Source organism: Gossypium hirsutum, chromosome A13, assembly GCF_007990345.1.
Source record: "Gossypium hirsutum isolate 1008001.06 chromosome A13, Gossypium_hirsutum_v2.1, whole genome shotgun sequence".
NCBI classification, from domain to species: Eukaryota; Viridiplantae; Streptophyta; class Magnoliopsida; order Malvales; family Malvaceae; genus Gossypium; species Gossypium hirsutum.
Window position 1 is genome coordinate 89,916,682 of NC_053436.1, and position 27,753 is coordinate 89,944,434.

Consider the following 27,753-nt stretch of genomic DNA (forward strand, 5'->3'; position numbering starts at 1 on the left):
GATTCATATCTATACTATATAAAATAGTTGTCTCAGATTATATTTTAGTCACTTATATTTGAAATGTGACGTTTTAGTCACTTATGTTATCATTTTGTTACGAAGTGGTCACTTTATAGTTAAACTCTGTTACCTTTCTAACGGTAGCCTATGTGGTAGTCCAAATGGGTTTTAAATGCCAACTTGGATGTTTAATTGCTGAGATGAAAATATATTTTTAATTAAATAAATTTAATTTGGATTGTCATGTAGGACATCTAAGTTAGTATTTAAAACCCATTTGGACTGTCATGTAGAACTGTTGTTAGTGAGATAACGAAACTTAACGATAAATTGACCACTTCGTAGCAAAACGATAACGTAAGTAAATAAAACGTAATATTTTAAATATAAATGATTAAAATGAAATTTGAGCCAAACAAAAAAGTGATTATTTTTGCTGTGTACTAAAAATAATTCCCGTGCAGGTCACGTGTCACCGGACTGGACAACGGGCCAATTAAAAAAGAAATAGGTGCCATTTTTCACTGTTCATATTTAGTTTAGATAAACCCCTCAAACCACCCCCCTCCCCAATCAGAACAACTCTGGATGGAGGTTTCAATCCCCTGCGCCCAAACCCCTCTTCTCTTTTCTTCCTCTAAAACCCCTCAAACCCTCACTTTCTATCAGCTCCCTACAAGGCGCAGGCTCAAAATTAGAGCTTCTTCTTCGTCTGCCAATCCCAGTGGGTCTGGCTCCAATGCCTTCTCTTGGCTCCGCCTCGGCTCCCAGAAGTTCTGGTCCAAATTTGGGGAGTCGGTTAAGAAGGAAACCGGGTTTGATTTGGATGAGGCGAATGTGAGGGTTGGTGAGTTGGTCGGGCGAGTTAACCAAGGGCTCAGGAAGGGCGAGGGTGAATTCAATCGGTTACGGACTGAGTTGCTTCCCGAGTTTGTTAGCTGGAACCGGTGGGATCGTTGGAAGGTTAGTTTCTTTGTTTCTTTTTCCTATTTGGCTATTGCATTTTCTTAGAAAAAAAATTTAACTAATGAATTACAAATTAAAAATAGTTTAATAAATAACTACTGAAATCCATAATGGTTTAAGCTACTGAATTATCATTATCACAAAGCCTGCAAATGTCGTAAACAGATATTATCCATGGAAGTATATGACTAGTCTCTACAATCCAGTTTCTCTCCTGTCTAGTTTCGAAAGTTTTGGCTATGCCCGGTAATGGTCTATTGCTGTTGTTTGAACCGACTCGCTAACCAAATAGAGCACCAAAGGCTAACATATTCCTAGAAGGAATGTGCATCATTAGGCTGTTACAAGCTTTTATAAGGAGTCTTTCTGGATTTTTTGCCACCATGCCTTGAAATTTGCTTCAGTTGACTTTTCTTTTTGGAATTCTTTTCTTCATTTGCTTCTATATAAAATTGTCCTCCAACTTAGGAATTCTGTAAATAGTAAATTCACTGCCGAACAACTGTTGAACGCATAGTATAAGTTAGAATAAAATGTTAAAGGCAAATATAGTTTTTTCCCCCTTTCATGATCGTAAAAGGTCAAATGTTGTTGATAGGCAACAAATGCGATGATTTTCAGTGCATCTTCAGGTTTTTTTGAATTAAAAAATTAAAATTTCCCTGAAAATAAACCAACATAACAATATTGTAGCAATCTTTAATAGTGATTGGGAATAGTGCTAGAGTGCCTTTCTACTTGCCCTTTAATTGTTACCCTATTGACTGCTCAAGGAAGTTGAGTTTCAGGATATAGTTCATTGTGTACCACTTTGCAGTAGCTTTCTGCTTTTCTATTTTTTTTCCCTGGACCATTTCATTGTTTTTAAGCTGATAATTGGTTAACTCTTTTCAGGATTTAAAAAATTGGGAGCTCAAACGGATAACTGCTTTGATCCTCTATATTTTTGTTGCAATAATTTCTTGTCAAAAGTTGTATGCTGTTGTGCGAGCTCCTCAACAAGATCAAGAAAGAAAACAATTAACAGAGGCTTATATGGAGGCTTTGATTCCTGAGCCATCTCCTAATAATATTAGAAAGTAAATGCATTTCTTTTATTACTTGCAATTACAATTGCAGTTTACTAATTTCTTTATATTCTAATAATATACCAGGCATGACTATCTAGTTGTGCTTTGCTGCATGATATTTTACTCAACCAACATCTAAGTTCATGTTTTAATGGAAGTTTAATCTCCTTCTAAATAATTTTTGTGATATTAAACCTTTTAGATTTTTCTGCTTATTGTTTATTTATTTTCTTGGTTTTGAAGTAAGTTGGTTACTTTCATGTGTGTGTAGGGATTTTCAAAAATATCAATCTTTTATAATATAAAGATTTTGTTCAAAATCTGTCTATGAATCTATTTTTGGACAATGCACAGTATCATTTTGAGTAAAGGTCTAGATACTCATACATAATTGTGGAAGTAAGTGATTTGTTGTGTTAAAAAGAATGTGTTCTTCTTTAATTTACTAAATTCTTGAAGGGAATGCAAGTGATATCTTCTGCACATATACTATTCCCAATCATTTTATCTATATCTACTGTTTTTGAGTATCAAGTAACCTGCATCTTATGTTTAGTCTATTGTTGGTTATTATGAAGCATTTATTTGGCCTATAAATCCTCACGTGTGCCTATAATCTATTTTTCTTTCCCAGTTCTATTGTCTTTGAGCTTTGTTAATTTGAGTTCTTTCTTGTGATACAAACATTGAAAATGGTAAGGCAACACAGAGATTTGGCGGCATGGAGGCCTTTCGGTTAATTCTTATATCTCTAGCTTTCATGTAATTACAGGTTTAAGAAGGGGTTATGGAGGAAGACAACTCCCAAAGGCCTCAAATTGAAGAAATTCATTGAAGGACCGAATGGAATGCTTATTCACGATAGTTTTTATGTTGGAGAAAATGCGTGGGACGATGATCCAGAGTCTTCTAAGGAGAATGTGAAACAAATTATTGACAGTGATGCACGATTGAATGCAGAAGAAAAGGAGGAGCTGAGAAAAGAGTTAGGCATTTCAGGTTAGTTAATATATATGCTTGTACATAGCCATCAATCATTAATGCAAGGCTTTTATTTGCTTCTATAGAAGAAAGTTCTCTTGCATTGTGTTTTGAGTCTTCTCTTTTTTTCAATGGAAACTTTTCATTCTAGTATTTTACCTTAGTTCGTCTCCAGTACATGAGTAGTAACTGGCTTCCTGCTTTAGTATTTTCTGCATGTCAGGTATATAACTTGTGGTTAATTTATGACAAGTTTTTTTCTTAAAGTCATGTCGGTTTTTTGGGTATTTGACTTGAATTTTATCTATCTATAATGACTGAATATTTTTCCCTTTGTGTTTATTGACACCCTGTTTTATTCATGCTTGCTCCGGCAGGTGAAGTTCCAGATAGCATGGGAACATGGCGTGACAGGCTTCAAGCTTGGAAAGAGATCCTGAGAAAGGAAAAGTTATCTGAGCAATTAGATTCCATAAATGCCAAGTATGTGGTTGAATTTGACATGAAAGAGGTGGAAAATAGCCTTCGCAAGGATGTAGTTGAAAAGGTAACAGAAACACAGGGAACTAGAGCTCTATGGATATCTAAGAGATGGTGGCGCTATCGCCCTAAACTACCTTACACTTACTTTCTTCAAAAAATTGAGTCCTCTGAGGTAAGTTGGTGTCCCGTCTTGTTTATTCTTGCACTTTTTGGGAAATAATTAGCATGCTTCTTGAATTCCATTGCTTGAATATTTTTTTATTGTTTTCCATACCTTACTAACTGGAATTTATTTTGCATTTCATTGGTGAATTTCATATTGTTACCCTCAAAATTCATACACACATTAATACCATAGTTGTCTAGATGAGAGTACATGCTGGTACATTCCATTTGTTTTATGTACCTCTCAGTCTCAGTTTATTTCTTTGTACTGGCTTGTTTCAAAGCATTATGTTTCAGTGAGAGCAAATCTTCTGTGGTTTTTTATTATGTTTTTCATTTTCAAAATCTAATGCTACAGATCTCATAAAATCACTTGAGAATAGCTGCCTTATAACACCAAAAGGCAAAAGCTGCAAACACCAGGAATTATATAGTTACAGATTTGTGTTGTAGAGCAGTAAAATTACTTCAATTTTCCTCTCAGAAAGGTAAGGAGTTGTTGAGAGATTGGCAAAATGAAAGTCCATGTGGAGGGAAAGAGGACCTACATAAAATCTGATACTTCAGAAACATGGGCAGAATGGGTCAATAAATTCCAGTGGTCATGCATAATAAAACATATAACTTTTGTGTTTACTCCAAACCGAGCTTGGTGTTCTGTCTTAAAGATAAGTGCTGTATGGTTTTCTTATTCTAGAAATTAAGAGCTGCCACATTTTTCACTTCCAGTTATATCCTCTAGGTGCTTGGTGATTTGAATGGGTGGGCATTTGCCCACTAAAAAGTTAAAACGTCTTCACCTGTATATTCAGTTTTACTAAGCAAGAAGATTTTATTTGTGGCAAATTTCTCAATTACTTTTGTTTAAAATTTTTTATTTTGATTATTGTTTAGTGGACTATGATACTGTGATGATTTACATTTTGGTATTGTTATAATCGAAGAGAGTCTCATTTATATTCTCTGTTATTAATATTGTTCAAATGATTTTGAATTATGTAACTTGAGTTAATTTTCCTGTTTTCATTTCATGCATATAAACAAATGTCTGAAATTCATTTCATTATATATGTCATAAGACTGAAATGGTATATCGAAATGCATTGTACCAGCATTTACAACTTTTCTGAGAAAATGGAATGCTGCTTATCAATATGGTACTTGCAACCTTTGAATATGTGGTGTCTGTGTAGACATATATTTGTTTGCAGGCATGTGTGCTCATCTGTCATGTACATATGTAAGCATGTGCATTGCCAATGTGCTTGCACTTGCACGTGCATCTTCATAAGCATATTCCCTTTATTTGCTTTTTGGGGTGAGGATTTAGATGGTTTTATAGAAATCCTGTAAATTTTAGAAAGTGTGAATCCAACATAAAAGAAAGTGAGTAGGTACATTGTGACACGAAATTCAGGGGATAAAATGCATGGTGCTAACATAATTATTTGTTGTTAAAACAATTATTACTGTATGATTTTTGTGGGATACCAGAATAGCAGTGGAGGAAGTTTTGATAATGCATTCTTTTTAAAAACAGGTTGCTGCTGTCGTGTTCACTGAGGACTTGAAAAGATTGTATGTAACAATGAAAGAAGGTTTTCCGTTAGAATATATCGTAAGTACGATGTTTCTTTCTTGTTGCTTCTGAAACAGAGTTATATATACATATCCTTTTCATAAAATTTCTTGTTGCCATACCTCTTTGGCAGGTTGATATTCCCCTTGATCCTCACTTATTTGAGATTATCTCAAGTTCTGGAGTTGAAGTAGACCTCCTTCAGAAGCGACAGATCCATTATTTTATGAAAGTTGTGATTGCACTAGTTCCTGGATTATTAATTTTATGGTTAATTAGGGAGTCTGCAATGCTTCTCCATATCACTTCTAAGCGTTTTCTTTACAAAAAGTATAACCAACTCTTTGATATGGCTTATGCGGAAAACTTCATTCTGGTAAAATTTCAAATTTCCCTTTTGTTTTTCCCTGCTGTCAAATTCTTCACATTCTTAAATTCTGATTTCATTCTGTACTTATTCAGCCAGTTGGAGATAGTGAAACAAAATCCATGTACAAAGAAGTGGTATTGGGTGGTGATGTCTGGGATCTTCTTGATGAGCTGATGATTTACATGGGAAATCCTATGCAATACTATGAAAAAGGCGTTCAGTTTGTTAGGGTAAACTTTTTATACTTGATGGATGTTTTCTCAGTCTACTACTATTGATTGGATTCTAAGGTAAGCATGTCATTGTTATGTCATTATAGGGTGTACTTCTCTCTGGACCTCCTGGGACAGGCAAAACACTTTTTGCCAGAACACTAGCTAAAGAAAGTGGGTTGCCTTTTGTTTTTGCTTCTGGTGCAGAGTTTACAGATAGTGAAAAAAGTGGTGCAGCTAGGATCAATGAGATGTTTTCTATAGCAAGGAGAAATGTAAGCCTCCTCCTTCATCCCCCCGCTCCCTTCAATTTTGAAAAAAATTGTTAATTTTTGGTTCCATTTTGGCTCATTTATTTATTGACATTTCGGAGCTCATTTTTTGCTGTTGGAATCTGGTTGCTCTGGTGATTTGGAACTACTTTACACATCGAAAGCATGAAAGCTAATTGATACTAAAGCTTTCTTGGTTTGACTTGATTGAAGTTTCTGTAAACTGTCTTGAAACTTAAATCAGTTGGATTCCAGGTGCAGTTCTAAAATAGCTCTTTCAATTTTCACCCCTAATATACTCCGTGAATAGCTTCTCAAATGTTTTAAGAAATAGAGTGGTGAAGCAAAATCATAGTTGGAATAATTAATGAATAAAGTGGTTGTCTGATTTTGTTGTAATTTTGCCCTTTTCTTTTTTCTTTTTAATTAACAATAAGTAAAAAGTTAAAAAAAATTGATGTTTTTAATTTTTAAAATCTGAAAAAGTTAACATAGAAAATGGAAAAAGATATCTTTTATGCTTCCAAAATAAGTAGAAAGTTAAAAAAATTGATGTTTTTAGTTTCTAAAATCAGAAAAAAAAAGTTTTGAGTTAATGTGGAAAATAGAAGAAATATGCCTTTTATTCTTCCAAAAGTTCTAGAAACAAGAGAAAACAGTTAATTCTTTTTGGCATTGTATGACATTCTACCAAATACTCTTCATTCACCACCTTTTCATGAGAACAACCATTGAGAGTTGTTAAAAACAGACTATTTCAATTCTGTTTATTCACAAGAAATTACATAAATATTTATACACATAGTGAGCCTAACTTAGGAAGCTTTATACTAGGAAACAGACTAATTCTAGGGATGCTGTCCTTAAAAACAGCCTTAAAGTTAGGGATTAAATATTTACAGAATCCTATCTGGTACACTCAAATATTCCTTAATTAGGAAACTGTAATCTGACACTCCCCCTCAAGCTGGGTAGTGGATATCATCCATTCTCAGCTTGCTTCCTAGTTTCTGAAACAACTTCCCAGACAATCCTTTAGTAAGTATGTCTGCTAGCTGACCATCAGTGGACACAAATGGAGTGCAAATTAAGCCACTATCTAGTTTTTCCTTTATAAAATGTCTGTCAACTTCAACGTGCTTCGTACGATCATGTTGAACTAGATTATGTGCAATATTGATAGCAGACTTATTATCACAATACAACTTCATTGGACCTTCCCACTTGATCTTCAAATCTTCCAAAATAATTTTTAGCCATAGTAACCCACAAAACCCAAGAGCCATCACCCTAAATTCAGCTTCTGCACTAGATCTATCCACAACATTCTGTTTTTTACTCCTCCAAGTCACAAGGTTGCCTCCTAGGAAAGTGCAATAGCCCGAGGTTGATCTTCTATCAACCATAGACCCTGCATAATCTGCATCAGTATAGGCTTCAAGGGTTAAATTCTCCCCCTTTTTAAATAGGATTCCTTTGCCTGACGTGCCCTTTTAAGTACTGTAGAATTTGATATACAGCTCTAAGATGTGATTCCTTAGGGTTGTGCATAAATTGACTTACAACACTGACTGCATAGGCAATATCCGGTCTAGTATGAGACAAGTAAATAAGCTTCCCCACAAGTCTTTGATATGAACTTTTATCAACTGCTGCATCTTCTAGTGCATCTCTGAGTCTGTGGTTCACCTCTGCTATCCCAACTTGCCCGTCTCTGTCAACAAATCAACTATGTATTTTTGCTGAGATATGAAGATTCCTTCCCGAGAGTGTGCCACTTCAATACCAAGGAAATATTTTAACTTACTGAGCTCTTTGACTTCAAATTCTTTTACTAGGCATTTCTTTAAATTCTCCATTCCTTCCAGATCATCACCAGTCACTATAATGTCATCTACATAGACTAATAAAACAGTCACTCCCCTTGAAGATAAGTGTTTTACAAATAGAGTATGATCTCCTTGACTCTGTTTATATCCCAACTTGAGCATTACTTTGGTAAATCTTCCAAACCAAGCCCTCGGGGACTGTTTTAGTCCGTACAAAGCCTTTTTTAATCTGCAAACTACCTATCCTGTATTTGGACCGAATCCTAGTGGAACATCCATATAGTCTTCCTCCTCAAGATCACCATGTAGAAAGGCGTTTTTGATGTCAAATTGCTGTAATTTCTAGCCTCGGTTGGCAGCTTGTGACAACAACACTCTCACAGTGTTCATCTTTGCAACAGGGGCAAATGTCTCAAGGTAGTCTACTCCATACATTTGAGTGTACCCTTTAGCAACCAATCTTGCTTTGTACCTCTCCAAAGAACCATCTGATTTATACTTCACTGTGTACACCCAGCGACATCCCACTGGTTTCTTTCCTCTCGGTAATTTCACCAAGTCCCATGTCTTATTTTTTTCAAGAGCTTCCATTTCAACCTTGATGGCATTTTTTCAATTCTCATCTTCTAATGCCTCGGATACATTTTTGGGAATGGAGATAGAATTTAGGCTAGTAAGAAAGGCTTTGTGGTTTTGGGACATTTTTGTAAGACATGAATAAGTACAAGGGATGTTTTGTATAGGCTCTAGTCCCTTTTCTAATAGCAATGGGAAAATCATCTAAATTTTCAGTAGTTTTAGTATTAGTATTCAAAGTCGGTTCAGCAATTACCTCAGGTTGTATAGGAAAAGAAGATGATTGAACTTGCACCAGTGCCTTCTTCCTTGAGTAAACTAGTAAAGGACGAGTAGTGTCCTGAATTCCTCTTTGTGATTTGGGTGTATTAGGCTCTGTTTCAAGTTGCATAGGGGCCATAGTTTCGAGTCGGGCAGGTTGGTTACCAGGCAAGGACTGAGTGGGAGTGTTTGGTTGCTGGACAGGAGCTGTAATGTGAGTGTTTGGTTGCTGGACAGGAGCTGGAATGTGAAGAAGAAAGAATTCTCTGTCCTTATCTTCTGTGAGTAAGATCTCCCCCTGAAGATAAGGGCGAGTAAAGAAATTCTCTTGTTCTGCAAAATTAACATCCGCTGATACATAAAATTTTTTTTTGGCTGGATGATAGCATTTGTACCCCTTTTGCGTGGAAGAATAATCGAGAAAGACACACTTGATAGCTCATGGATCAAATTTTCCTCTATTTTGAGAATGTACATGTACAAAGGCAACACAGCCAAATATTTTGGGAGTAAGGTTACTTGAAGTATTGAAATCAGGAAAGTATTTTTCAAGAACTTGCATAGGACTTTGAGATTCAAGGACTTTTGTAGGCAATCAATTTATCATATGAGTAGCAGTTAAAACAGCCTCCCCCCAGTATTGTTTAGGGACATTTTTTTGGAACAAGAGGGCTCTTGTAATAGCTAAAATGTGACCATTCTTTTTTTCGGCAACACCATTTTGTTGGGGTGTGCTAACACAAGATAACTCATGTATAATGTCTCTTTCTTGGAAATATGGTGAGAGAAATTGATTGAAATAGTCCTTGGCATTGTCTGACCTAAACTTTTTTATTTCAGCTCCAAATTGTGTTTTGATCATGTTGTAAAAGGTTGGAAAGACAAACCTTACATCAGATTTTTGTTTTAAAAGATATATCCAAGACGCACGGGTACAATCATCAATAAAGGATACAAACCACCGAGCCCCAGAAATATTTGAAATAGTGGATGGTCCCCAAACATCACTATGAATAAGAGTAAAAGGAGCGGATGTTCTTTTATACGTTTATGTTTTGCAAGTTCACAAACATCACAATGGAATTTTGAGATTCAAGGACTTTTGTAGGTAATCAATTTATCATATGAGTAGCAGTTAAAATAGCCTCCCCACAGTATTGTTTAGGGACATTTTTTTGGAACAAGAGGGCTTTTGTAATAGCTAAAATGTGACCATTCTTTTTTTCGGCAACACCATTTTGTTGGGGTGTGCTAACACAAGATGACTCATCTATAATGTCTCTTTCTTGGAAATATGGTGAGAGAAATTGATTGAAATAGTCCGTGGCATTGTCTGACCTAAACCTTTTTATTTCAGCTCCAAATTGTGTTTTGATCATGTTATAAAAGGTTGGAAAGACAAACCTTACATCAGATTTTTGTTTTAAAAGATATATCCAAGACGCACGGGTACAATTATCAATAAAGGATACAAACCACCGAGCCTCAGAAATATTTGAAATAGTGGATGGTCCCCAAACATCACTATGAATAAGAGTAAAGGAGCGGATGTTCTTTTATTGCTTATCGGAAAAGAGGTACGCTTATGTTTTGCAAGTTCACAAACATCACAATGGAATTTTGAGATTCAAGGACTTTTGTAGGCAATCAATTTATCATATGAGTAGCAGTTAAAACAGCCTCTCCCCAGTATTGTTTAGGGACATTTTTTTGGAACAAGAGGGCTCTTGTAATAGCTAAAATGTGACGATTCTTTTGTTCGGCAACACCATTTTGTTGGGGTGTGCTAACACAAAATGACTCATGTATAATGCCTTTTTCTTGGAAATATGGTGAGAGAAATTGATTGAAATAGTCCTTGGCATTGTCTGACCTAAACCTTTTTATTTCAGCTCCAAATTGTGTTTTGATTATATTGTAAAAGGTTGAAAAGACAAACCTTACATTAGATTTTTGTTTTAAAAGAAATATCCAAGACGCACGAGTACAATCATCAATAAAGGATACAAACCACCGAGCCCCAGAAATATTTGAAATAGTGGATGGTCCCCAAACATCACTATGAATAAGAGTAAAGGAGCGGATGTTCTTTTATTGCTTATCGGAAAAGAGGTACGTTTATGTTTTGCAAGTTCACAAACATCACAATGGAATTTTGAGATTCAAGGACTTTTGTAGGCAATCAATTTATCATATGAGTAGCAGTTAAAACAGCCTCTCCCCAGTATTGTTTAGGGACATTTTTTTGGAACAAGAGGGCTCTTGTAATAGCTAAAATGTGACGATTCTTTTGTTCGGCAACACCATTTTGTTGGGGTGTGCTAACACAAAATGACTCATGTATAATGCCTTTTTCTTGGAAATATGGTGAGAGAAATTGATTGAAATAGTCCTTGGCATTGTCTGACCTAAACTTTTTTATTTCAGCTCCAAATTGTGTTTTGATTATGTTGTAAAAGGTTGGAAAGACAAACTTTACATCAGATTTTTGTTTTAAAAGAAATATCCAAGACACACGGGTACAATCATCAATAAAGGATACAAACCACTGAGCCCCAGAAATATTTGAAATAGTGGATGGTCCCCAAACATCACTATGAATAAGAGTAAAAGGAGCGGACGTTCTTTTATTGTTTACCGAAAAAGGTACGTTTATGTTTTGCAAGTTCACAAACATCACAATGGAATTTTTCAACAGTTAATCCTTTGAACAATGAAGGAAACATAATTTTAAGGACTCTAAATGATGGATGACCAAGGCGAAGGTGATGGAGCTAAATTTGGTCTTTATTGGTTTTAATAGATTTGGATATGAAAGATAATGGTGAGGAATTTAGAGCACTAACTTCTCCACTGGATTCTTCAAGATAATATAGGCCATTTACTTCCTTAGCATGTCCAATCATCCTCGTATTTTGTTCCTGAAAAAGACATCGATTGTGATAGAAAACCACACTAAAATTAGAGTCTTTGGTAATTCTTTGGATGGATAAAAGATTGGTAAATGGTTTTGGAACATGGACATTTTTAAGAGTAAGGGTTTTGTTTATAACAATATCACTTTGACCAGCCACTGTGATCACAGAACCATCGGCTACTGTTATCTTTCTACTACTAGGGCAAGGTGTATATGAAACAAATTTTTTTGAGGAGTGGGTCATGTGGTCTGTAGCTCCTGAGTTAATGACCCAAGAACTTTTGGTGAGTATATCTGAGGCTTTAGAATTTTGAGAAGAGGATATACTTGAAAAAAAACAAACTACAAGTACCTGTTGAAAAAGATTTTTCCAATGATCCCAGCAAATTCTTTAACTTCTCAATTTCTTCTTTATTGAATTCAACAGGTGATTCTTGAGAATTATTTTTTCCATCCAGCTATCTTGTTGTATTTGCTCGCCCTTGTCCCTTTTGTTGTCCACCTTTTTTTGAAAATTTTTTGTTTGTTGTCTGTGGCTTCCCATGGACTTTCCAGCATCTTTCTTTAGTGTGACGGGGTTTGTTACAGTAGGTGCACCATATGGAATCCCCAGTGTTACTGGTTTTGACAGTTTCAGTCATGTTTCTTTTGAACAAATTCTACAGGCTTGAGGTTGATTGGGAGTAAAAAAAAAATCGCCAGGAAAAGAAAAAAATCCCAGAAATCGGGTTAAAAAAGCTTTGATACTATGTTAAAAACAGACTATTTCAATTCTGTTTATTCACAAGAAATTATATAAATATTTATACACATAGTGAGCCTAACTTAGGAAACTTTATACTAGGAAACAAACTAATTCTAGGGATGCTGTCCCTAAAAACAGCCTTAAAGTTAGGGATAAAATATTTACAGAATCGTATCTGATACGCTTAAATATTCCTTAATTAGGAAACTGTAATCTGACAAGAGTGACTTCCAAAGTTTTCAACGCATGCGCTGCTCTGCCATCTTTCACAGCTTGCACCATCTGAACTCTGCATTATCTCAAAATGATTAAATTTTATCATACACTATTTGCCAATCCCCACATTGTCTCTACTACCTTGTAGGACTACAATTACTCTACTTGCTTCCAGTATTTGCGCCAACCACCAAAATTTTAAATAACACAGTATTTTGTAATCCATGTCTGCATCACGATTTAACATCATAATCTCTTTCTATTCATGGTTGCCTTTTATTCATAATTTAGTGTCATAATTACCTTAAGTAGTCTCAGTTACTAAAAGAAAGACAGTTTGGATTGCGGCAAAAACTTGATTAATGTTGATGGATAATGATAAAAAGTTCTTTGCCTTTTATGAGTCCTTGGATAAGAGATAGAAGACTTCATAAAACTTAGTAACTATTTCTTGAGCATTTGGTCTTTTAAAAAAAAAATTCTTGAGAATTTAGACAGTAAAATCTCCTAAGATTAGTTAGAACTGGTTATTGGCAATTGATTGTGCTTTTTCTTCTTTTAATACCTATATCACACTCTATATTCATCTCTCTCTTGGCCATAGAAGAACGTAATATTATTAATGGAAAGGAGAGGCCTACTGTAGTACCAACGAGAACAGCTTTCGTTGTAAGAAGTAGGGACACTGATCAAAGTCAACTGAGCATCCTTCCTTAAAGGTTATAATGTACCTTCTCCCGGATTTATTAGCACGAATAATGGATGTCAGGAAGTTACCTTTATTTTTTCTCTTTAAAATTTCAGCCAATTGTTTCTTGGTCTTTTAAGGTCCATGAGGACTTTTTCTTGATCTTTTAAGGACCATGAGGACTTTCATTTCCAAAGGTTCTGTTGGCATTCTGATATGGCTTTAGTTGAACACATTGGTTAAATGAAACCAAATGCTACATTGGAATTTATCCTCTCTGTATTCATAATTTTGCTTGCTGAGTACTGACAGTATTGTTATTTTCAAGTAGCAGTTCGAATATGCTAGCATTCTCATTCTAATTCCCTTGTAATAATTATTGATTTCCTTACTCTAGTTGTTTTCCGCTTATCAGAATTACTTGCATATCCTTTGTTCCAGGCACCTGCATTTGTGTTTGTTGATGAAATTGATGCCATTGCTGGAAGGCATGCAAGAAAAGATCCACGCAGAAGGGCAACATTTGAAGCACTTATTGCTCAGCTTGATGGGGAGTAAGTGTACTAGTTTTTGTCACTACATATGCCAGTATTTGCTCTTGTAGCTACTTGTTTGCCTTTGAATTTATTGGAGAATGATTAGAATTCTTAAACAATATTTAGTAATACTCATTATTGTTTAATTCAAATTTCCGTGCTCATCTCATCTAAGTGTCTTGTTTTCATTTTCTTTTTAGATTAATAAACATTCTAATCATTTTAACAGAGATTGATTTGTTATGAGTTCTGGGCCTTCAGGGTGGTGGGACTGACTCGGTAGAGTTTGTTTAGCTGATGTTCATTTTTGCACTTCTAGTTAATATTTTTCACTTTTCCTCACTTTTTTCTTTTTACTTAATGAACAATGATAAGTACTCTCTTTTGGTGCTGTACTAGAGTATCTGGTCAAAGGTTGAATTAGTTTGAATCCTAAAATGGTCATATTTTTAGTTCTTGAAAGGAGCTCTGTATTTTGTTGTTTTGTTGACTTTGCAGACTAAGCTACATTTTTCAGGCCTTTTCATGCTTGCAAAATAGTTTTCTTATTGAACTCTACATCATATAGGAAGGAAAAAACTGGTGTTGATCGGTTTTCACTCAGACAAGCAGTGATATTCATCTGCGCCACCAATAGGCCAGATGAATTGGACCTTGAATTTGTTCGCCTTGGACGCATTGATCGCCGTCTATACATTGGTTTGCCAGATGCAAAGCAACGAGTGCAAATATTTGGTGTGCATAGTGCAGGAAAGTTACTAGCTGAAGATGTGAACTTTGAACAGGTAAGTTAATGTAATTTGAGCATGTGTCTATGTATAGTGGTTTGTCTGTTCTTAACTTATTCATGTGTTTTCCTAAATTTGCTCAAGTTCATCCAACTCTTTTTTCATGTATCACGCACCTATGGATTAAAGGGATAACATATCTGCTGTTGACAAATAAATAGCATTTTCTTACCATCATCATCATCATCATCATCATTGCATGTAACACTTATCTGATGCTTTTATAAAGTCTGATTATGTGTTAAAGCACCCAACCTACAAGGTTAAAACTAATTGGCATTAAGCAAAGGAGCCCAATTCTATACAAGGACAAGGCATTGTCCAAAGCTAATTGACGTTAAATACATACCACTTAGTCCACTAGTAAGCTCTATTATCCATCAATTATGCACTTGATGTCATTTTCTTAACCTTGTACATCACCAATGAGCCCTTGTTCTGCCTTCCTGAAGCATATCAGTTTTCATAACTAGTCACAACTCTTGGCATGCTCAAGAATGGGTTCAAAAGCTGCTGAGATTGGTCAAGATAGAATCTTCATGTTGTATCTTTTTTGGTCTGATTACAATATTCTCTGACCTGCTTTTATTTCTTTGTCAAATTTGGTGAGAAGGCAATGGAAGCTGCCTTCTGAAGTTTATTTTAAGGGATAAACAATTCTAGTAGTTGGCAAATTTACAAAATTACTCTTTCTTTTTCTTTACTGAGCTTGCCAATAACTCAAGCATTATCACTATTTTTCTTTCAGTTGGAAAGGTTCTGCTGGATTTTATATTGTCTTCTGCATCTACTGCACTGAGAAAAATCATTGAAGAATGTGTATTATGTAAACATTTTTTAACTCCTATGAGTTAGGCAGCTGTTTTTACCAATATATATAGGTGAAGTTATTTGGGTGGTTGTGTTGCTTCACTCTAGTAAAAGGGACAAGCAAACAAGTGTCTTTGTGTAATTGTTTTTGAGAAATAAAGGTTGATGTGTAATTTGATTGAACAAGATTTTTCGTCTGCGCTTTCTCATATTATCGTAATTATTAAGACCCCATTGGTATATGACTGCACAGTTGCACAATCCACACTCTGTTTAAAAGGATTAAATAGACAAATAATTTGAAGTAATGCAATTTTTAAATAAATGTAAAAATGAGGAGAGAAAATATGTTACTGTTAGAATGAAAATGGTATTTCAGGAAAATGGAAAGAAAAAATAGAGAGAAAGGAATATGAATTTTAAGTGTAGATCAGAGTTCTTCGTTAGAAAAATGAAGTGCCACCTTTTTGGTGCAGTAATGTGCACAATATGGCTTATCAGTTTTCAATTAGACATACTAAGTGTTTGAGTTTGAATGCTAAAAAGACTAATTTGGTTTTGGGCTAACTGTTGTCTTATCTCATCCCACTACAGCTTGTATTTCGCACAGTTGGTTTTTCCGGGGCAGATATCCGAAATCTTGTCAATGAAGCAGCAATAATGTCGGTAAGTACTCATTTTGTCATTAATCCAAAAATAATTGCTTTGACATATGATTCTGTCAGATTACAGTTTACTAATTAAGAAATATTTAAGTGTATCAGATAGGATTCTGTAAATATTTTACTGATTACTGTCCCTAATTTTAAGGCTGTTTTTTTAGACAGCATCCCTAGAGTTAGTCTGTTTCCTAGTATAGAGTTTCCTAAGTTACGCTTACTATGTGTATAAATATTTATGTAATTTCTTATGAATAAGACGGAATAGAAAAAGCCTGTTCTTAACATGGTATCAGAGCCGTTTTTTAGCTCAAATTCTGGGATTTTTTTCTTTGTCTGGCAACTTCTTCTCATTCCCGATCAACCCTCAAGCCTGTAGAATTTTGTTCAAAAGAAACATGGCTGAAACTGTCAAAACCAGCAACACTAGAGAAGGGAATTCTCAAGAATCATTTGTTGAGTTCAGTAAAGAAGAAATTGAGAAGTTGAAGAATCTGCTGGGATCATTGGAAAAATCTCCTTCAATAGGTACTAGTGGTTTGGTTTTTTCAGATATATCCTCTTCTCAAAATTCTAAAATCTCGGATATATCCACAAAAAGTTCTTGGGTCATTGACTCAGGAGCTACAGACCACACGACCCACTCCTCACAAAAATTTGTTTCATATACACCTTGTCCTAGTAGTAGAAAGATAACAGTAGCCGATGGTTCTGTGATCACAGTGGCTGGTCAGGGTGATATTGTTATAAACAAAACCTTTACTCTTAAAAATGTCCTTCATGTTCCAAAACTATTTACCAATCTTCTATCCATCCAAAGAATTACCAAAGACTCTAACTGTAGTGTGGTTTTCTATCACAATCGATGTCTTTTTCAGTAACAGAATACGAGGAGGATGATTGGACATGCTAAGGAAGTAAATGGCCTATACTATCTTGAGGAATCCAGTGGAGAAGTTAGTGCTCTGAATTCTTCACCATTATCTTTCATATCCGAATCTATTAAAACCAATAAAAACCAAATTTGGCTCCATCACCTCCGCCTTGGTCATCCATCGTTTAGAGTCCTTAAAATTATGTTTCCTTCATTGTTCAAAGGATTAACTGTTGAAAAATTCCATTGTGATGTCTGTGAACTTGCAAAACATAAACGTACCTCTTTTTCGGTAAGCAATAAAAGAACATCCGCTCCTTTTACTCTTATTCATAGTGATGTTTGGGGACCATCCACTATTTCAAATATTTCTGGGGCTCGGTGGTTTGTATCCTTTATTGATGATTGTACCCGTGCGTCTTGGATATATCTTTTAAAACAAAAATCTGATGTAAGGTTTGTCTTTCCAGCCTTTTACAACATGATCGAAACACAATTTGGAGCTGAAATAAAAAAGTTTAGGTCAGACAATGCCAAGGCCTATTTCAATCAATTTCTCTCACCATATTTCCAAGAAAGAGACATTATACATGAGTTATCTTGTGTTAGCACATCCCAACAAAATGGTGTTGCCGAAAAAAAGAATGGTCACATTTTAGCTATTACAAGAGCCCTCTTGTTCCAAAAAAATGTCCCTAAACAATACTGGGGGGAGGCTGTTTTAACTGCTACTCATATGATAAATTGATTGCCTACAAAAGTCCTTGAATCTCAAAGTCCTATGCAAGTTCTAAAAAAATACTTTCCTGATTTCAATACTTCAAGTAACCTTACTCCCAAAATATTTGGTTGTGTTGCCTTTGTACATGTACATTCTCAGAATAGAGGAAAATTTGATCCACGAGCTATTAAGTGTCTTTCTCGATTATTCTTCCACGCAAAAGGGGTACAAATGCTATCATCCAGCCACAAAAAAATTTTATGTATCAGCGGATGTTAATTTTGCAGAACAAGAGAATTTCTTTACTCGCCCTTATCTTCAGGGGGAGATCTTACTCACAGAAGATAAGGACAGAGAATTCTTTTTTCTTCACATTCAGCTCCTGTCCAGCAATCAAACACTCACATTACAGCTCCTGTCCAGCAACCAAACACTCACATTCCAGCTCCCGTCCAGCAACTAAACACTCACATTCCAGCTCCTGTCCAGCAACCTGAAACAGAGCCTAATACACCCAAATCACAAAGAGGGATTCAGGACACTACTGGTCCTTTACTGGTTTACTCAAGGAAGAAGGCACCGGTGCAAGTTCAATCATCTTCTCCTCCTATACAACCTGAGGTAATTGCTGAACCTACTACTGAAACTACTGAAAATTTAGATGAATTTCCCATTGCTATTAGAAAAGGGATTAGAGCCTGTACAAAACATCCCTTGTACTTATTTTTGTCTTACAAAAATTTGTCCCATAACCACAAAGCCTTTCTTACTAGCCTAAATTCTATCTTCATTCCCAAAACGGTATCCGAGGCATTAGAAGATGAGAATTGGAAAAATGCCATGAAGGTTGAAATGGAAGCTCTTGAAAAAAATAAGACATGGGACTTGGTGAAATTACCGAGAGGAAAGAAACCAGTGGGATGTCGCTGGGTGTACACAGTGAAGTATAAATCAGATGGTTCTTTGGAGAGGTACAAAGCAAGATTGGTTGCTAAAGGGTACACTCAAATGTATGGAGTAGACTACCTTGAGACATTTGCCCCTGTTGCAAAGATGAACACTGTGAGAGTGTTGTTGTCACTAGCTGCCAACCGAGGCTAGAAATTACAGCAATTTGACATAAAAAACGCCTTTTTACATGGTGATCTTGAGGAGGAAGTCTATATGGATGTTCCACCAGGATTCGGTCCAAATACAAGACAGGTAGTTTGCAGACTAAAAAAGGCTTTGTACGGACTAAAACAGTCCCCGAGGGCTTGGTTTGGAAGATTTACCAAAGTAATGCTCAAGTTGAGGTATAAACAGAGTCAAGGAGATCACACTCTGTTTGTAAAACACTCATCTTCAGGGGGAGTGACTGCTTTATTAGTCTATGTAGATGACATTATAGTGACTGGTGATGACCTGGAAGGAATGGAGAATTTAAAGAAATGCCTAGTAAAAGAATTTGAAGTCAAAGAACTCGGAAAGTTAAAATATTTCCTTGGTATTGAAGTGGCACACTCTCGGGAAGGAATCTTCATATCTCAGCAAAAATACATAGTTGATTTGTTGACAGAGACAGGCAAGTTGGGATGTAAACCAGCAGACACACCCATAGAGGTGAACCACAGACTCAGAGATGCACTAGAAGATGCAGCAGTTGATAAAAGTTCATATCAAAGACTTGTGGGGAAGCTTATTTACTTGTCTCATACTAGACCGGATATTGCCTATGCAGTCGGTGTTGTAAGTCAGTTTATGCACAACCCCAAAGAATCACATCTTAGAGCTGTGTATCAAATTCTACAGTACTTAAAGGCCACGCCAGGTAAAGGAATCCTATTTAAAAAGGGGGAGAATTTAACCCTTGAAGCCTATACTGATGCAGATTATGCAGGGTATATGGTTGATAGAAGATCAACCTCGGGCTATTGCACTTTCCTAGGAGGCAATCTTGTGACTTAGAGGAGTAAAAAACAGAATGTTGTGGCTAGATCTAGTGCAGAAGCTGAATTTAGGGCGATGACTCTTGGAATTTGTGAGCTATTATGGCTAAAAATTATTTTGGAAGATTTGAAGATCAAGTGGGAAGGTCCAATGAAGTTGTATTGTGATAATAAGTCTGCTATCAATATTACACATAATCCAGTTCAACATGATTGTATGAAGCACGTTGAGGTTGACAGACATTTTATAAAGGAAAAACTGGACAGTGGCTTAATTTGCACTCCATTTGTGTCTACTGATGGTCAACTAGCAGACATACTTACCAAAGGGTTGTCTGGAAAGTTGTTTCAAAAACTAGTAAGCAAGCTGAGAATGGATGATATCCACTTCCCAGCTTGAGGGGGAGTGTCAGATTACAGTTTACTAATTAAGGAATATTTAAGTGTATCAGATAGGATTCTGTAAATATTTTACTGATTACTATCCCTAACTTTAAGGCTGTTTTTTTTGGACAGCATCCCTAGAGTTAGTTTGTTTCCTAGTATAGAGTTTCCTAAGTTAGGCTTACTATGTGTATAAATATTTATGTAATTTCTTATGAATAAGACGGAATAGAAAAAGCCTGTTCTTAACAGATTCTAATGAAGTGTATGTTTTTAGTCTACTCTCAGTTGTGTATCTAGCCCTCATGACAGCTTTCTTTCGGATATAGCTGATTCATGTTTGCAAATGCTTAATTGTTAGGAATGTCTTACTGATTGTTACTACCATTGTAAAATTATTATGCTTGTTGTAATATCAATGAGTAATTAATTTTTTCTTAACCTCCTTAAAATTACATGCTGTCTGACTTAATGATTTACAATTCAACAAACCCAAAATATAAATCATGTAGAAACCAATAAATCCCAAATCCTATCAACCTTTAGCCCCAAAAAGGAAAATGTTACACTCTCTGTAGCCTGGAAATATATAGATGCTTTGTCTCCTAAGTTGATCATATTCGTTAGTCTGTAGGAATAGAGCTGTGATTTGGTAAAAGAAAGCAGGTTGTCAATGTTGTTTCAGTCAATTGTAAATTGGGACACTGGAGGAGTTGAGTTTGGTAATCCCAGTTTTCAGGTTAGCCCCTCTATGAAGCTGTGAACTATGGACATGGCTCAATTTACATTTCCATGTCAAATCTGGTTAAATGTTTAACATGGCTGGATACATGTATATACTACCAAAGATGCCAAAGCTGTTAAATAACAAGATTATTTTGTTTTCCAGCATGAGACAGACACAGTGTGGCCATGCTATATGCTGGTGAAGCAAGAAATAATTATTGCCACCATATTAGTGAAAAGAGAGAGCGATTGTGATGACTGTTTAGTCATACCTTGGCTTTGCCTCATGCATCAATCTTCATAGCTAAGGTTCATAGTAGAACTGAACACAGCATAGTTGATGCAATAAAGGAGTGAAAGGTGATACAATGATGTTGAAAAGCTGCTTGTGACAGCTGCTATGAAAGAAAAGATAAGTTTAACTCGTGAGGCACAAGTTTTTAAAATTTTTGGTACAAGTGAGCTTTCTTAGTCAAAAGATTTCACGCCTTCTGGGCTGGAGGTTTTAGATGAAAAAAGTAATTGGGTTTAGATAAATTTGAAGATCAACCCAATGGAGAATTTATGCATGATAATAAAATTACTTTTAAGCATTTGTTAATAGTGACGTACCCTCAATTATGTATATTGTTTTCTGTTTTCTCTTTTTGTCAAACTGTGAAATTTTAAATAATATAGACGTGTATATAACCATAATATTGTACCATGTTCATGCCCTAATTGATGTAGCTATGTCCATGCCTCTTTCTTTTGTTTTTGTTATTTTGTGTGTGTGAGGCTACCAGGAATTAAGCCCTGGTCACGGGAACTAAATCCAACACTCTATGTACAAACCACATGGTAGCACACGCCAGTTTCCTGTTTTTGTGTTTGTGTCCATGCTTCTTAGTGCTGGAGCTTGTTTGAAAACCTTTGGACTACTGTGGTGACCTCTAGTGCAATCTGAGCGAAAGTTATTTTTTGTTGTTTCCTTCGGCCTTGGGTTTCTGTTACATTTATATCGTATTGCAGGTGAGAAAAGGGCATTCTAAGATCTCCCAGCAAGATATTATTGATGTGTTAGATAAACAGTTGCTTGAAGGTATGGGTGTACTCCTTACAGAGGAAGAGCAACAAAAATGTGAAGCAAGTGTAAGTGCTGAAATCTACTATTCTTAAATAGTGCTATCAGACAAACTTTGCAACCTTTTGTTGTAATATGCCACAGACTTTAAGAAGTTCGATTTTCATATTTTCTGTTCCAAGGGTGCATTTTTACATCTAGAGATATGATTACTGGTTATAAAATTTCAGGGAAAGATCTCCTAGAAGCCTGAAACTGGCTAGCACTAAAAGCATGTAACAAAAAATTGAAAAAGGATTTTCAAGTTTTATGAAAATCTCCTAGTGTAATCATTTGGTGGAGTAGTAGAAGCTGGTGGAATAACTACTATTGCCCTTTAAATTATTTCCTGTTGATTATCGGAAATTTGACAATGAAAGGAAGCTGATCATTTTGAATTATAGAATGTTTTAGCTTATTTTTTCTGGTTTTTTTGGTTGACATAATATAGGTATCTTTTGAAAAGAAGAGACTTCTGGCTGTTCATGAAGCTGGGCACATAGTTTTAGCTCACTTGTTTCCTCGATTTGATTGGCATGCATTTTCTCAGCTCCTGCCTGGTGGCAAGGTACAAATGTTTTATCCTCAATTGGTTTCTATTTGATGGTTTGTTATGTACTTTTTATTTTTATTTTCCTTTCTTTGTTATTTTATCTTCTTCTTCTTCTTTCCAACATGAATAGGAAACGGCAATATCTGTATTCTACCCCCGTGAAGACATGGTTGACCAAGGTTATACAACATTTGGTTACATGAAAATGCAAATGGTGGTAGCCCATGGTGGACGTTGTGCTGAACGTGTTGTGTTTGGTGATGACATAACTGATGGTGGAAGGGATGATTTGGAAAAGATAACAAAGGTGATTGCCTTATAGCATTTTCTTTTTGATAGCATAGTTTAAATGCATTGCTCAGTTTGAGGAAAAGTTACAAATATTACTCTTTGTCAAGTTAGCATGTTCTCGCCACTAACCCCACCCCCCTCTCTCCTTTTTTTTTGATTTGATGAATTTTGGAGTCAAAGCTTCCTTCTGAAATCTGTTGAATATGAGTTCAGGATAATTTGTCTTTTGCCAGTATCTTCTGCCTCAGTGATAGTGTACTTTGTGTGGAACCTTAAGGAAGCTTGAGGCAGGTGTCTGCACTGATTTGGTTTAGTTAGAAGGAATAAGAAAAAAAAGGTAACTTTGAGAAGAGATGAAGAAATGTTTTATTGAAGTTAAATGGAATTTCAAAATCCTTAATTTATTTATCTGGCTCCCTGTCTTTTCTCTTGCATTGGTTCAAACTAATCTGAGTTGAGAAGCTAGTTGAGGTACCTGCTGCCATACAACTGCCTTGGAGTTAAAATTGATGATATCTGACGTCTAAGTTAGTGGGCTAGGTTTACCTTTGTTACACTCTGCATTAATGAGAAAGTGTTATGGAAATGGAGCAAACAAAGATTTCATGATCTAGTTCTTTTCTGAATTTGTTATCTCAAACCTAAGCACTGATTTTATTGGTAGTTTATCTTGGTAGTCTTTTTAGAAGCTTTTCCAGCTGCATAAGCATAGCATGTCTTGAGTCACAACTTGGTGCACTACACACAAATGCCCTAAGGACTAGATCAAATTGACTCATGAACATGGATGCTTACTTCTGTAGAACATATACAGATAGGTTGTTTTGTGTTTGTATTGTTTTTATGACTCTTGTTCAACCTTTGGTCTCTGACTTTTGCTCTTACCCAGGGTTAGCCTCATGGCATTTTACATTGTCACAACTCACCTTTCAGGCATTAAGAGGGAAATTTTGTTTTAGTTTTCTTCTCCAAGAAATCATGTCTGAAGTATGAGCTAAAGCTTTAGTAAAAGTGTTTTTTTATTTATAATTTTAGATGTGCCTTATTTTTACATCATAATTTTTCTTAAGGATGTAAGTATCTAAACTAATTGCACTTCGGGGTGTTAAATTTACAATGACCTATGTCTTTGTTTTTTATATGAAAAGTACCCTTCAAATCTTGTTTTTTCTCACTGAATGTGTCTCTTCAGATTGCAAGGGAAATGGTAATCAGTCCACAAAATGCAAGGTTAGGGCTTTCTCAACTAACCAAAAGAGTGGGGCTGTTAGATCGACCAGATAGCCCAGATGGTGAATTAATAAAATATAGGGTATAACTCTCAAGTTGTAAATTTTAATAGAAACATCCTATTTCTTTTTAACTAATTATTTTTCCCTACTCCTTTGTTTTGCTAGTGGGATGATCCTCATGTAATTCCTTCCAATATGACACTTGAAGTATCTGAGCTGTTTAGTCGAGAGTTGACAAGGGTAATTTTAGCTTGCTCTGTTTTTTTATAACTGTTGTTTGCTATGGCGATTATGTACCGTTAGTCTATTAGTAGTAGGTGCCACTACCTGCACAGTAGTAACAAATATCTGTTTCTTTATAATCTGAATCCCATCGGTGAAGAACAAAATATGGTGAAATATCCTTTAATCTCTCCCCCCTCCCCCCCCCCCCCCTTCAAATCTTTAGTTAGTTGACCGGCTTGATAAGTGGTAACATTGTCTATCTTACTCTTAGATTTTACTTCTTTACAGCCAAAATGATTACTCTTCTGCATGATGAAATGGTATTGTCAAATGCATGCACAGAACATATGATCTTGTGACAGCTACCTCAAAATGAGTACTGCATTTGTTCTTGCAATTGCCCACTTAACTATATGCATTCATGTAATTACATGTAAGAACTGGCATGAAGTGGCTTTGAAGCAGTGAGCAAGCTATTTGGCTTGAATTATGCCATAGCTATTCATACATATTTTAATCTAAACACATGCACATCTGTATGTATATGAGAAAGATGAAGAAAGAATGTCTACCCCTGCTGCAATGAGGTCTGATTGCAAATTATAGTCACTGCTGTTATTTTCACGTAGGATGAATATGAAATTCTGGCGGAGCTTAATCATTTGATTACCTGATGAACTGTCTGAAATTTATCTGAAGTAGGATGGAGTTTTGGCTTATAAAATTCCTACTCTTAACATGTAAAGTGCTACCATACTAGGGACAATGTTTAGTTTTACCAACAAATTGGTTTCACTTCAAAATAGATATTCGGCACCTTCTATAAATCTCAAAAAAAAGATGTGCATGCCTTTAAGGTATCTGTGAGTGTACGATTTTTGTTTGTTAAACAGGCATTGAAATGCTTTACTTTTTCCTTTTTAAGTATAAATATGAAGGATGTGTTTAGTTTTCTGACTTTTTAACTTCAATTCAAATTATGATGCTTGTTGTTCATGCAGTACATTGAAGAGACTGAAGAGCTTGCAATAAATGCTTTGAAAGACAACAGGCACATACTGGATATGATTGCAAAGGAACTGTTGGAAAAGTCAAGAATCACAGGATTGGTATGCTAAAATACGCCTATTCCATATATTGGTTGATTTAAAGTTGGACAATTTTCCTGTGTTGTCCTGGATTATTCTTTAATGTTCTTGGGATTAACTCTTAGGATAAATCATATTCAGTTGAGGCCTTTAATCAACTCACTTTTTTGTCCTTGATCCTCTATACTTTTATTTTGGTCTCTTTTATTGCCTTTTTAAGTTTTGTGGAAACTGCTGATTCACTGATGTAGTTGAGTAGCTACATCTTCATGTTGCATGTATGCTTTTCTATCATATGATCATGGAGAATCCCATGGTTGCCCATTCTCAAAGTGTATCGTTGACATCCTATACCAGAAATTACTTGTATGTAAACAACGTACAACATTTGAAGCAGAAAGCCAAGAAGTAAGATTATAAGATAGGAACATAAGGCGTGCGAGTATATTGCTATATATATATTCATGTTATGGAACTAATAGTATGATCTGGTAGTAAAGCACCTCATGAGACGGAGGCTTATCGTACTGCATTTTTTCCTGTAGACCTCTTGAGATAAATACTTGAATTTCCATTACGACCACCTCCTATACTTTGGCAACTATTGGCTGTGTATTTTCTTATAACCTCTCTGTTGAGATCAGTTTTACATTCTTAGTTATCAAAGCAATTGGCCTATACATTGGTTAGATATCTGACCCTTTAGGGTCTTGATGCTTTTCACAAGCATAATTTCATCCAAGATAAACTTTAAAAATTTTCAGTTTTGAAAGTAAATTGGCCTTTCCTCAGAACTTGTTAGGTTCCTGTTGAGAATGAGGACCAAACTTTTGCTGATGATTTGGTGAGAATGTGGCATTTAAATTTAAGTGGCCAGCTACTCCTGATAAAAAAAGAAGACCAAATGGGAACTAACCAACTTTTTTACTGCAACTTTGACATGTTGATGTATCTTTGGGTTTAGCAGTTACTTTTCATATTGTATACATGATCTTTGCTTTATCTTCTGCTGTTTTCTTTCAAATAATGGAGATTAGGCAAGAAAAACTTTCCTTTCTTCAAAATGAATTAGTTTTTCCAAATTAGAGTATGTAAAATTACACGTAGAAAGAGATCTCAAAATGATTCTGGAAACATACATCAAAAAAATGCTGTTCAGAATGTCTGAGATTATGCAATTTATACCAAATGGTATTGGCCAGCCCTTACTAAAGGGTAATTCTATCCGAATACACTCTGCACTAGTCTATTGGGCCATGATTGCTGAATTATGACATGTTCACATAATTAAGGTTTGGAGATTACATCCATCCGAGTGGAATTTATAGTTTCGGTATCCATTATTGGCTATTGTATCACCTAGGAACTCTTATAACATGGCTTGGGTTTTTTGTTATGACCCTCCTAACCATATTGAGTTGTTTCTTCTTGTAGGAAGTTGAGGAGAAAATTAGGGGGCACTCTCCAGTGATGTTTGAGGATTTTGTCAAGCCATTCCAGATCAACTTGGATGAGGTATTTTTATTTGCATTTTATCAACTATTATAATTCATTACAAATCTGAAAAGGTATGGACAAATAAAATTTTAGTGATCCGAGTGTTGGAAAAAAAAATTGTGATATGAGTGTTTTTAGCATGTCTAATGCTGGTTTTATATGGACATTATTCCTTAAAACATCTGCTTATGTGGTGAATTGAACTGTCCGGCCCTTTCTGGATTTACCATTTAGGGATATAGTTGCCTTGGCTAAGTTGTTTATGCATTTTTGTTCGTCCTAACTGCCAGTTGTATCTTTGTCTAACAACTCACTTGTTTCAGTCAAACTTGGCTTCACTTAATAACACTTGTTTAAATGCACAGGAGGGACCTTTGCCTCATAATGATCGCTTACGATATCAACCTCTGGACATATATCCTGCTCCCCTTCACAGATGATAATGGTTCCTAAATTTAATGACAAATCGTGGCATTCAAGACTTATGGTTGGATGTCAAGAGGCTAGATATCAGCCCCACCTTCCAAATTTCGGTATTTGTCTCCGAACTGAGGAATTTTGATGGTTGCTTGGGTTATTACATACAAAAAGCGCCTCTGCTCCGTGTGAAAGCTTTGCTTATTATGATGTTCATGATCATGATTCAATAATATTACTGAAGTCCATTGAAGCTTTCATAATTTCATAGATGAGTTGCAGTTTGACTTTTCAACAAATTAGAATCTGAATTGCTAAAATTGAGTTGAAAGTCCCAATATCCATCTAGCTAGATGCCACTTTCAAGCAGTTCGTTTCAACAAAGGAAGGTGGAAATCCAGGAAGTCAGCTGTGTTGTGTGCAATAAGCAAAGCATAATAATTATTTTCCTGAACTGTAATAGTAATTTCCTCTCCTGAAAAGTTTTGGTCTATTTCAATTCAGATTTACTTGTGATTCTTATTCTTTAGATCTTTAGAGCAATTTACATGCTGAAAATGAAAATATGAAAAGTTGTATGTTGTTCCTA

General features: G+C 35.5%; 1 protein-coding gene across 1 annotated transcript; it reads left to right on the forward strand.

Annotated features, from left to right (window-relative positions):
- Positions 1-529: 529 nt before the first annotated feature.
- On the forward strand, positions 530-27,753 carry LOC107895151 (ATP-dependent zinc metalloprotease FTSH 12, chloroplastic). Its single transcript, XM_016820397.2, has 19 exons — positions 530-966; positions 1,864-2,048; positions 2,812-3,038; positions 3,398-3,675; positions 5,209-5,286; positions 5,381-5,623; positions 5,710-5,847; positions 5,937-6,104; positions 13,775-13,887; positions 14,438-14,654; positions 16,062-16,133; positions 21,771-21,890; positions 22,313-22,429; positions 22,545-22,721; positions 23,898-24,017; positions 24,103-24,177; positions 25,164-25,271; positions 26,685-26,765; positions 27,113-27,753. The coding sequence occupies exons 1-19, from the start codon at positions 592-594 to the stop codon at positions 27,185-27,187; spliced, it is 2,967 nt and encodes a 988-aa protein (XP_016675886.2). The 5' UTR covers positions 530-591; the 3' UTR covers positions 27,188-27,753.